The sequence below is a fragment of the Thalassophryne amazonica genome, chromosome 23 (assembly GCF_902500255.1).
Source record: "Thalassophryne amazonica chromosome 23, fThaAma1.1, whole genome shotgun sequence".
NCBI classification, from domain to species: Eukaryota; Metazoa; Chordata; class Actinopteri; order Batrachoidiformes; family Batrachoididae; genus Thalassophryne; species Thalassophryne amazonica.
Window position 1 is genome coordinate 31218082 of NC_047125.1, and position 12808 is coordinate 31230889.

General features: G+C 42.6%; 1 protein-coding gene across 1 annotated transcript in view; it reads right to left on the reverse strand.

The window, feature by feature from the left end:
* Nucleotides 1–99: 99 nt before the first annotated feature.
* The window catches only part of LOC117504727 (E3 ubiquitin-protein ligase TRIM39-like), a 34917-nt gene continuing 22208 nt past the window's right edge, over nucleotides 100–12808 (reverse strand). The window contains exons 2-9 of the mRNA XM_034164227.1: nucleotides 10448–10517; nucleotides 5935–6525; nucleotides 5188–5283; nucleotides 3502–3735; nucleotides 2613–2760; nucleotides 2504–2530; nucleotides 1403–1578; nucleotides 100–1191 (exon numbers count right to left, since the gene is read on the reverse strand). Of these exons, the coding sequence (XP_034020118.1) occupies nucleotides 820–1191; nucleotides 1403–1578; nucleotides 2504–2530; nucleotides 2613–2760; nucleotides 3502–3735; nucleotides 5188–5283; nucleotides 5935–6522 (1641 nt within the window). The 5' untranslated portion in view covers nucleotides 6523–6525; nucleotides 10448–10517 and the 3' untranslated portion in view covers nucleotides 100–819. The remainder of the gene's footprint in view (nucleotides 1192–1402; nucleotides 1579–2503; nucleotides 2531–2612; nucleotides 2761–3501; nucleotides 3736–5187; nucleotides 5284–5934; nucleotides 6526–10447; nucleotides 10518–12808) is intronic.

Genomic DNA, 12808 nt, shown 5'->3' on the forward strand with positions numbered 1-12808 from the left:
TCGTAGTTTTTGAAAAAAATAAAAAGGACCTATACTTTATTGACAGACCTCGTATTTTTAGTTTACTGAATCACAGTGCTTTTAGTTGTGTACTTTGAGGGAAAACAGACTCATGGTGCAAATAGTGGTCTTAAATACAATATAAACACCTTTGGATACATTAATTGCTGTTGAGGCTCAAGGTCACACTTTTGCATTTTAGTTTTTGGTGGTTAAACATTACAATGATGCAACACTGTTTCAGAAAAAAAAAACAGATTGGCTCTTCAAGTCACGCATGAAGAAGCACATTTGGTCATTACTGAAGCTCATGGTCATGCTCTTGCCTTTACGCAAATGGTTCATGTTTAAGTAAATGAACACACTTTGTCCAACGATGTTAGGGTTGTGAAATTTCTGACAGATCTTGTAATATCAGCTTTGAAAAAACATGTAGGTATTATGTTGGCAACATAATACCTACATGGTGAATAATACACTGGTTAGCAATATCCATACGCCAAATTATCTCAGCGATATGAGGATATAATTATTCACAGAAAAACTGACATAGCTGTGCCCTCCAAAATATTTAAATCAGGGTAAATCAAGGAGGGATTTTGACAGAAAAACTGGAAAAATCTGAGAAAGATAACTGACATACAAACTTGACATAACCCAGAAACAACAATCAAAACCACAGACACGTGATAATGATGTATTTCACACTTTGCTTTGAAAGCATCATATTGTAAGTGCGGTTGCTTCTACAAACATAAACTATTTAAAGGACAATCACCCACACAGCATGAAAATAGATTCAAGGCTTCAATCCAGAGCCTACATGTCCTGATTGACAGGCAGGATGACTAATGGTGCCGTGTTCTTCCCTTCATCACAAACACCGGGGCTGAAGAAGGGGAACATCCTCTCGGTAAATGAATATCCATCGTAGGTGTAGATGTGAGAACTGGCTTCTACGTTAAAAAACGACACTGTCCCCCCTTCGTAATCCATAAACACTCCAACAGTCAGCGGCCTCTCTTTGAGGGCAAGAGGAACTGAGGGGGAGTCCAGAGCACGGTATTCTTCCCCATTCCTGAGTCTCACCGTCCAGTAGCCATTTTCTGGGGTGGAGGTGATCCTCCCTTTTCTGTTGACAGACTCTCTGACGACCCCAATGTCCCAGTAGGTCTTTGTCCCAACTGAAACCTAATCAATAAGACAAAACAAGTTCCATGTGACTCAGATTGACAAGATATGGGAAAGTGTCCAAAACTCAAATGATCCAAACGTTCTGTCCATCCAGGGGATTCCCCTGACTAACTGAAAATATTCTGTCCGGGTTTCTACAGCTCTTAGCCGCACTGCTGATTCATTCAAGATCGAGTAAATCAAGTCGTACTCAGACAAATCCACCAACCTCGAAGTAGATCCTCCCAGTCAGGAAGCCCCTCTTGCCGAGAACGCAGATGACAGGGTTAAAGCGTTGGGGGATGTCAGGGATGATTCGCATCAGCTCGCCACGACCCGCCTGCTTACCATCAGGTGACAGGTCAATGTTTGGATGGGCGGTGTCCGGGTCTAAAACAATATCCACTAGGGAGATAAGACATAGTTCAAGTTATGCAAAATCTACAAAGACTACAACAAATCTATTAGTAGGAGAGTGACAACCACCTCCTTTATAGCCCAGGACGAAATGAAACCACTTCTTTGAGTTCCTTTCATGACCCCAAAGCATGATCAGGATGTTCCCAAAAAACAAAAACAGGCCTTAAGCCAGATATTCAAGATGGCGACCAAATTGGCCACAAAAAATATGACGTTCTTTTGCTGCTATGATGCATTTTGATGAAAAATGGTCATTTGACGGCCATTTTTCATGCAATTTTAAATTCAAAACTCGTGAATGAAATTATTTCAGCACAAGTGTATGTATTCATTGACACCAAAAAATTTTGTTCTTGGAGAATATTTTTTACAATTCAGTCCTTTATATATCATTTTAATGGATTTTAAAATGACACCCCCCCTCCCCCCGTTTGGCAGCCATTTTTGACACCGTCTTGAATACCCAACTTGAGATGACTTTTTATTTTGAGAACAACCTTGTTGCATTTTGAGGTAATATAAAAAAAAAACCTAAAAAAGGTGGTTTGGTTTAGTTCTTGGGGGGTGGGGGAGTTCTAGCTCTCCTACTAAATCCAGTCCTCACTGAAATATATATTTCTAATTACTTAGGAGTTAATGAAACATCAGGTTCACCTCTACAAGAGGTGAATTTTCAAGTACAACTAAAAAAATTACTCATTGGATGAACTCAATTCAATTATGTGCAAGATTTCCATCTATTAAATATATGTAGCCCCAACTCAAAAAAAGCACATCCATGCAAGATAATTTAATTTAGTTGGGACTACATATATTTATTAGATGGAAATCCAGTCCATCCAATAAGACACAGAATACACATGAATGACAGTGAAGCTGGAAGATACTTCGTTTCTCTCTTTGATCTTACCTACATATTTCTTCAACCTCTTCAGCTCTGCCAAAACAACAAAACCAATCAGTTTTAGCAGCAACGATAAATGAGCTTTGATCTCCACAAGACCAGGAGGTGACCTTACCATCTGTCTTCACACTGTCCAGTTCCTTCTTCAGGGTATCATCCAGTTGTGACAGCGCGGTCCTCACTGTGCCAGTACAGAGGTCAGAATAGATTTTGATCTCAGCCCACTCTCTGCTGGGAGGCAGTGAGGTCACAGAAGGGACCCTCTGTCACCAAGCAAAAATATCAAGAAAACAGGACATGAACATCTACTGTGCACACTGATGTCATACTTTTACACACTTTTATCCAAAGTGCTTTACAACGATGCCTCATGAAGATGTAGTTATTATAGACATAACCAAAACTGGAGCAACCTCAACTTTTTTGACCCCTGTACAAACTGAAACTGGTGTTTGTCGCCACACTTGCTATTTTTACCCCATAAGTCCAAAACATTCAACCACAGACAGTCCAAAGTAGATGTTTTTGGAATCTTTACAATCAGACAAATACTATGTTATACTTTTCAATGCCACTGAAGCATTTTTTAATGTTGACCCCTCCCTGCATAATCCTTCGCTGACTCTGACCTGACTATGGAACACTGGGGCTGGATTGTAAGTGTTGTTTAGTCGCCTTAATTGGTACCATTAAGGTACAAACTGGCTTTGAGCTATGTCATCTTCAACTTACTTCAATTAAGTGTTGCGGGGGGGTTGGAGACAATCCCAGCAGGACGCCAGTCTGTCGCAGGGTCTCATATAAACAAACACACTCACACACATCTACAGACAATTTAAAAGTTTCCAATCCTTCTAACCTGCATGTGTTTGGATGTTGAGAGGAAACCCACACAAACACGGGCAGAACATGCAAACTCCACACAGGAAGGCCACAGGTGGGAATCGATCCTATGACCTTCTTTATGAGGCAACAGTGCTAACCACTAAGCCTCCCACTCTGACCTGTAAGACGTAAAGGTGGTCGTCACTGTTCTTCAGCTGATCCAGCTCAGAGTTTCTCCTCTGAAGTGCTGAGAGTTCCAGCTCCAGCTCTCCGATCAGCTCCTCTGACCTCCTCTCTGCAGCCTCCTGCTTCTCCTTAATCTCCTTCTGCACTTCAGCCTGTCTCCCCTGGACGGCATGAATCAACGATGTAAACAGACGCTCGCTCTTCTGCATCTCCTCCTCTCTGCTCACCTGGAGATTTAAGAAAACATTATTTGCCTCGCCTGCTTTTCTTTCACGCATGTTATGTGCAGACGCGGGGTGAGGAGCGCGAACAGCGTCTGACTGAACCCAGCGCTAAAATAACCAGAAAGCGGTTCCAAAAACAAAACAAATTTATTTTCCTTCTGTGCAATAACTGTGTACAACATAAATGTGCGGTTATCTGGCGAGGTGAAGGACGGCGCGCTCTCCAGCGCCCAAATGGATCGAAGCCCGACGCTTCTGGACCCAGACTCACCGCCGAACACCCCCCAGGTGGACACGACAAACTGACTCTGTGAAGGATGGAAAAGGTGAGGTAAGTCAACAGCTACAGCAAATATCCTTCAAAGGCACACACTATCAGCAACACATTCAGGTCTGAATTTAAGCTTTATGTAAATGAGCAGCTTCTCACAACAGGTGGAGGATCATCATTCCGTACGCCACGGCAGTGAGAAACGAGCTGCACAATTCTCATCAATGTTCAAATATACTGCGTAACAAAATACCAAATTACTGTTAACACTTATTCAGACAATCATCACCTCTGATGTGTGCTGACAGCATGTGTCCCTCACCCGTCCTCCTTCACAGGCACGATGTGTCAAACCCAGGCGCGGTCCTCAGCGTCTCACAAACGAACGTCACAAGGTCGAGTTCCCGGCAATTCTGCTTGAACCACTCATGGCTTAAATGCAGAACGCCATCTCATTATCTGCTTCAGCTGAAAGTCTTTAAGTTTACACGTGAGCATCATCCACAGGTGCAGCTAATAATGCTGATGAGGGTGAAGGAATCTTCTGCCAGCACCGTCTCCACAGACAAAAACCAGTGTGCATACCACCTGGAGAGCAAAGAAAAGAAAACAACACCAAAATGTCCAGCTAAACCCCCCAACACACAACAACGCATCTTTTACCGTTTATCCTTCTTTTGGCACTAAACGGGGATTTTTCACACCAGGAAAAACACTTTGGAGCACACATGCTTCACGATGTTGGAATCACTTTCGCAAAGACAGAAAAAACTGACAAAGACGGATATAAAAATCAGTCACTCTGAGAGAAAAATGAATTCAAACTGTCATTTAAAAAAGGTATTATTTTTTCCATCATTTGGATATAAAATCAACATAATACAGCTCATCAACTTAATATATGTGTGTTTGTACTGTGTGTGTGTGTGTGTGTGTTCAGTTTTTTCTCTATTTATTTGTTTATTTGCATTCCACAATTTTTTGTTTTGCTGCTTTTTTGTTCTTTTTCATGAAAATCAGATTGAAATCTTGAAAATTCGAGTTTGTATGTCTTAATGTTGACATTTTGAAATCTCTGCAGTAAATTCAGAAGTGGAGAAGCAGGTGGTTTGTCTGTAGTTTTGGATTGATTTTGAACGTAGTGGTGCTGGTCTGATGCTGTTTTTATTCCCACCAGGACTCACTCTGCTCAGCTGCATCGACTCTTTCATCTCCTCCACTTTCTTCAGACGCTCCTCGATCATTTGCTGAAATTCAGCTTCAGTGTCTTTCATTTTAGCCTAAACGTGAAAAAAAGACAATTAAAAGCTTGTTGTTTGGCAGAGGAGAACCTTACCAGCACTTTTACTAAATAAAAAAATAAATACTGCAGATACGTTGTGATCCAAACGTGTCCATGTGGAGAAACTCAAGAAATTCGAGTGAGGAATATTTCTTCCCGTACTGATGGCATCAGCACAGTGATGTTTAAGGTGGACCTCTGTCTTCCGTTTGTAGACCTGCTTCCATTCCCAGTCCTGCCACCTGTCTGTGGGCTGGAACAAGACATTTTATCTGCATTGTCAGTCCACTCAGATCTAAGTGGGTCCAGGCCTTGGCTGGGGAAGTAACTGTTGTCTTGTCCAGTCCACAGGGCAACCGCAGGTCTCACCTGTTCTTATGTCTTATAGTGATACCCAGAATTCAACTGTGCGATAAGTCGGCATCACCTATTGGTCGGCTGTAGGTATTTTACCAGCGTGTGGGTGTGAAAGTGTGGGTACCTGCTTGCACGTCTTTGCAGCACGATGAAGTTCATTACGGCGCTCTCATATAAGAGTTTGTTTCAAACATTTACTCATATGTTTTCAAATCCTTGATTTGTATTTTCCTTAGATCTGATTGAATATCACAACTCAAGGTCATGCATTTGAACATATCTGGGTCGATACCTTTATCTCTGCGCTCTCTTCTTCTATTGTAACCAGTTGGTGATCTTTGTGCTGCGTCTCTGCACAGAACTGACACACGCACGTCTGCTCCAACCTGCAGAACATCGACAGCAGCTTGCCGTGCTTCGTGCACATCCGGTCTTGCAGGTTGTTCACGGGTTCAATCAGCTTGTGCAGCTTCAGGGTGGAGGTCCTGTGGTGAGGGTCCAGGTGGGCTTCACAGTACGAGGTCAGGCACACCAGGCACGACTTCATGGCCTTCAGCTGCAGCCCTGTCCCGGCACAGACGTCGCACACAACCTCGCCGGGTTTGGCTGGAGACGGCGGCGGAGCTGATAATGTGACGGACGCCTTTCTGAACATGTCCGCCAGCTCTTTGAAAGCCGTGTTGATGCTTATTTCAGGCCGGGGAGTGAATGATTTTTCACAGGTGGGGCAGTGGCAGACGTGACTGTCGTCCCACACGCCCCTGAGGCAAGACTGGCAGAAGTTGTGTCCACATGGCGTGGTGACCGGGTCGGTGAACACGTGCAGGCAGATGGAGCACTGGAACGGTTTCTCTGATAACATGCTGGCTGAGGATGACATTTTCTGCAGGACAGATAAAAATAAATTTGAAAATGGGATGTTCAGTAATCTGTTGCTAAGGAAGATGTTTGATAGAGGAAGTATGTTAATGTAACCGCCAAAAAAAAAAAAAGATACCAGTGCTAAAATATTATGAAGACTTTGCAGGTCTGTTTACTCAAAGAGTAATCAAAGACAAAGTGAGAAATTGTTGGAAGAAAATACTTCTTAAAAGCATTATTCTGATCGGTGCACGTTTTGAAAGTGTCTTAGAAACTTTTGACTCACTGTACGGCTTGGAGCACTGTGATTTAGTCATCGTTTTTTCCAACACACCCAGTTATTTAAGTCAAATCCAAAGTCAAAGCCTGCAGTCCAATAAAATTTGGATGCAAATGAGCACCTGCTCTACACTGACTCCTACTGGTCATCACTGTCTCACAATATATTTTAATATGATTCTACTACAGTCAAATCGTGTTTGCTGACAGTCACATGGCACAAATACCACTGAAATGTTTTCAGAATTTACACTCTAGGTTTTGACTTAAAGACATAAAATATATACGAAGAAATATTTCTTCATAAAAAGAAGAAATCAATATTTAATGATTGGATCTACTGCAATTATATATATATATATATATATGTATGTATGTATGTGTGTGTGTGTGTGTGTGTATAAATCCACGTTTCATTAAAACTGTGTTGTAACATTTTAAAATCTTGTCAAGAAAGAAGCTAATCAGGACAAAAACATAGCTGGGCTACTCAGATAAAAGCTGTTAAAAATTTTCTGGATTCATCATCATCTTCAACTGCTTATCCCGAACAGGGTTAAGGACAAGGACAACAACTCCAGCAGAGGACCCCAGATTTCCCTTCCCAGGGCTGCAATAACCACCTCCGACTGGGGCATTCCAAGGCGTTCCGAGGCCAGTGTGGAGATATAATCTCTCCACCGAGTCCTGGGTCTTCCCCGGGGTCTCCTTTCAGCTGGATGTGTCTGGAACACCTCCCTAGGGAGGCGCCCAGGGGGCATCCCTAACCGCCTCAGTTGGCTCCTCTCAATGCGAAGGAGCAGCGGCTCTACTCTGAGCTCCTCACGGACGGTCGAGGTTCTCACCCTATCTCGAAGGGAGACACCAGCCACCCTCCCAAGGAAGCTCATTTTGGCCTCTTGTACCCACAATCTAGTTCTTTCGGTCATGACCCAACCCTCATGACCATAGGTGAGAGTAGAACCAAAGATTGACCAGTAGATCGAGATCTTCGCCTTTTGGCTCAGCTCCCTTTTTGTCACAACAGTACGGTAGAGTGAATGCAATGGTAGAGTGAATGCAACACTGTCCCTGTTGCACCAACTCTCTGGTCAATCTCACACTCCATTGTCCCCTAAGACCCTGAGATACTTGAACTCCTTCCCTTGGGGCAAGACCTCATTCCCTACCTGGAGTAGGCAAGTCATCGGTTTTCTGTTAAGAACCATGGCCTCTGATTTACAGGTGCTGATCCTCATCCCAACCGCTTCACACTCGGCTATGAACTGATCCAGTGAGTGTTGGAGGTCACAGGCCGATGAAGCTAACAGGACCACATCATCTGTAAAAAGCAGTGATGAGACCCTGAGCCCACCAAACTGAAGACCCTCCTCCCCCGAATATGCCTCGATATCCTGTCCATGAATATCACAAACAGGATTGGTGACAAGGTGCAGCCCTGGAGGAGGCCAGCCCCCACCGGAAGCGAGTCCGACTTACTGCTGAGAATCTGAACACAGCTCTCGCTTTGTGAGTACAGAGATTGGATGGCCCTAACTCCATACTCCTGCAGTACCTCCCACAGTATCGCCTGGGGTACCCGATCATATGCCTTCTCCAAATCCACAAAACACATGTAGACTGTATGGGTATACTCCCAGGCACCCTCCAGGATCCTTGTGAGAGTGAAGACCTAGTCAGTTGTTCCACGGCCAGGACAGAGCCCGCGTTGTTCCTCTTCAATCCGAGGGGCGATCCTCCTTTCCAGCATCCCTGGAATTTACTTTACCAGGGAGGCTGAGTAGCGTGATGACCCTGTAATTGGTACACACTCTCTGGTCCATGTTTTTACATATGGCCTTGCCTTACAATATAAAGCGCCTTGGGGCAACTGTTTGTTGTGATTTGGCGCTATATATATAAAATTGATTGATTGATTGAAAATTGATTGATTGATATGGGGACCACCACCCCAGTTTGCCACTCTTATGGCGCTGTCCCAGACCTCAACGCAATGTTGAAGAGATGTCTCATCCAAGACAATCCCTCCACACCCAGAGCCTTCAGCATTTCTGTACAGATGTCAGTTCATCAACACTATCCGTTTGGTCTTACCAGGTCTGTTCAAAGTCCTCCCCACCCTCTGATCTAACTCACCACCAGATGGTGATCAGTTGACGGTTCTGCCCCTCCCTTACCCGAGTGTCCAGAACATGTGGGCTCAAATCAGATGATACGATGACAAAATTGATCATTGATCTTTGGCCTAGGGTGCTCTGGTACCATGTACACTTAGGAGCATCCTTACGTTTTGTGCATGGTATTCTTTATGGGCAGTCTGTGACTAGCACAGACGTCCAACAACAAATGACCATTCGGGTTTAGATCGGGGAGGCTGTTCCTCCCAATCACACCTCTCCAGGTGTCTCTGTCATTGCCCATGTATGCGTTGAAGTCCCCCAGCAGAACAATGGAGTCCTGTATGGGGCTCCCCACTGGAGCCCCATACAGGACTCCTTTCAGGGACTCCAAGACGGCTGAATACTCCATCTGTTCTGTTACAATTTTTTATTTTATCACTTCTAATGAACTTCTGGGTCAAATTTAAATAATAGAAAAACAAACAAACAGAGGTGAAAAAAGCCTGACCAAGTAAACACTGATGGGTAGTTAAATTAGCATTTTCAAATGAAATAACTGCTAATAAAATGTTTTTATTTTAAAGAACCTTGAGGAATTGGTGAGTTCGTACAATAAATTATACATGGAAAGTGTTCAATACCACTGATAAATAACTTCCAACAGGCACATCCTCAAACATTTCACAGAGTTTCATGTTAACTGTTTTGTTAACTCTTTATGTATTTTTGCAACAAACCAAAAAAAAAAATTAAATTAAATGGAAGTGAAAACTGGCTGCTGAACTTTAACTGATTCAGCAGCTTTAACTCATCTTACAACGCAACTTATGAATGATTAAAAAACCTGTCACGGTCAAACGACAATACTGTGATCACGTTAGGAATTTGAAACGCAGATGACATTTTGATGTGAATGTAAAGCCAATTATGACAAAAAACACCAAACATCACAACTGAGTTTTAATTTAAAAAAAATATATTTTCAGTTTGTTACATTTAAACAACAAAATTATATGAGGCCAGTTGGCGTGATTAGATTAAATTAATGTAGCATTTAACTTTTAGAGTGCAATTCAACAAAATGGGAAACGACTTTTCTTCCTTCAAGATTTAGCGTTTCTTCATTACTGCAGTGTTTTTTATTTTATAATTCCTTTTCAAATTGCCTGCTGCCGTAGTTACACAGTGTGTGAACTGAGTAAAATTTAAAGTATCTACCAGATGTCTGATTAATAAGCTTAAGAAGACACTCAAACTATTTCTAGCACAAGTAAGAACCACTGTTATCGAGTTCAGCTGGTTTAACATAATTTCTGTCAACATTTACATTCGGGTGAAAGTTTCTGAAATAAAGCTGATGCTGAAAAAGTTTGGAAAGTTAGTCGACATTTGAAGCGTCCAACTCATGACTGTCTGCTGGCTGTCAACAGACAGTCAGATACCTTTATGGATGGCTGCACCTTTTTAAAAGTCCAAAACATAAATTATTTATTTTCATACACAACACATTTTCCTTGCTTGAGATGTATATTATAAAAAACTTACAGCTGTGAGGAAGAGGTTTGTTCCAGGTGACTGAGCTACTCTATGAATGATTCTTAATACATAATGCAGCCTGTGAAACAGGAAAACGAGTGTTAACACAGTTATTTGCGAGCCCGACCCTCCCGTTGGCTACACAGCCCATAGTTATTGTGCTTTGTGTGTGTGTGTGTGTGTGTGTGATCATGGGAACAGTGCAGAAGTGTGTTTACTGTCTCGTGGGAGTGCCGCATAAGTCCAACGTGCAAAGTCTACAACACACCTGAAAAGCAACACTCGCAGCTCGACCTGAAGAATGCTACGGGTTTGCATTCCTCACAATTACAAAAAAAAAAAATCATTAAAGGCACCCTTACAATACGTGTACCATTCAGACCTAAATTTAACACTTAAATATAGTAAAAGATATTCACAGTCACCCAGGAGAAGAGATCTAGAATGTACTTCAGGAGTAATGATGACATACAATGAATATTTTAGTTGTAATGGCACTTTTCCACCACTTGATGCTCAGGATTGTCACAGCAGTAGTCAAATGTGTTTGAAAGCTGACATGACACAAATTTCATACTGTATGTCCGTCCTGATGTAACTCCAGGTACACATGGAGAATAGAGTGCAGGTACCCTTGGACCGGTGACCTTCTATTTTTAGGAACAAGGGCACTGGCCATGTGCACCACCAAATTTTAAAATAACCTTGTTGATACCTGAAGTATTTTCAAATCATCCAACACCAGGAATAAGATCATTTTTTAAAAAAAATCTGAAACCTATACTTTGCCTTTTGTTTGTGAGTTCTGGAGGAAGGAGCCATAATAACCTTGTTGGTTTTGTAACATATGGTGCTGCATTTGCGCCCCCCCCCCCCCCCCTTTCCACATACAGCTGTATTGCAATCATGTTTGCGTGCAATTTTCAGGTGAGATAATGTGGCTTTACATCTGGTTTACATTGTTGCTCCAAGTAGCCTTCCAAAGCAGACATTTCAATCAATCAATCAATAAATCAAGTTTTATTTCAAAAGCGCTTTACAACAACCAAAGTTGATCAAAGTGCTGCACACAGTTAAAAACAACCATCTAAAATATTTTACAGTTGTCGATTTCCAGGGAGTCACAGCTCTATGTGTCAAAGGCCAACTGAAACAAATGCATTTTCAGCCTGGCTTTGAACAGGTGCAGGGATGAGATGGAGCGTAACTCCAGAGGAAGAGAGTTCCAGAGTCTAGGACCTGCGACGGCAAAGGCACGATCGCCCCACTGTCTATACCTCGACCTTGGAACCACAAGCAGGTGTTGGTCTGAAGAGCGCAAGGCTCTGCTGGGCTGGTGAGGGATCAAAATGTCACTGAGGTAAGTCGGTGCGAGGCCATGGATTGAACTAAAGGTGAACAACAAGAGTTTAAATTGCATTCAGAACTGAACCGGGAGCCAATGGAGGGAGTAAAGAACTGGTGTGATATGGTTGTATTTGCGAGTGCTGGTGAGGAGGCGAGCAGCCGCATTCTGCACCAGTTGCAGATGGTAAAGAGAGGCTTCACTAAGTCCAGTAGAGCATTACAATAGTCCAAATGTGAACTGACAAAAGCATGGATGGTTTTCTCAAAATCTCTGCGGTTTAGTAAAGGTTTGACCTTAGCTAACTGTCTGAGTTGGAAAAAGCTTGCTCTAACCACGGAGTCAATTTGTGTATTCAATTTTAAATCTGAGTCAAAATCACACCCCAGATTCCTGACAGTGTGGATGGGCTGAGAGCCAAAATAAGTGATGTTTTTAACTGAATTTACATGGCTGGAAGATCCAAAGAGGATGAATTCAGTTTTTGACTCGTTCAGACAGAGAAAGTTTTGTGATAGCCAGTACTTTATGTCAGTGAGACAGGAATTAATGGACTGTGTGTCTGAAAAAGAAGTCACAGGCAGATAGACTTGTAAGTCATCTGCGTACATATGAAAGGACACATCATGATGGGCAATAACAGAACCTAATGGCATAATGTACAACAGAAAAAGGGCAGGGCCAAGAATTGAACCCTGTGGCACACCGGAGGTCAGAGGAGCTGGTGAAGAGGAGAGGTCGTTAATCATAACAGTAAAAGACCTATTTAAAAGATATGACCTAAACCACTCCACAACAGGTCCCTGGAGACCCACCTGCTGGGCAAACCATTTGCCAAACCATCCATGTCTAATCTGTGCAAATTCAAGATTCAAAGATTCAAGATTCAAAAGAATTTTATTGTCATATGCACAAAGGAACATGTTCCCTGCACAATGAAATGTGTCTACTGCATTTAACCCATCCTAATAGCCAGTTAGGAGCAGAAGTCGCCATTAGGCGCCCGGGAACCAGCTCCAGATGTA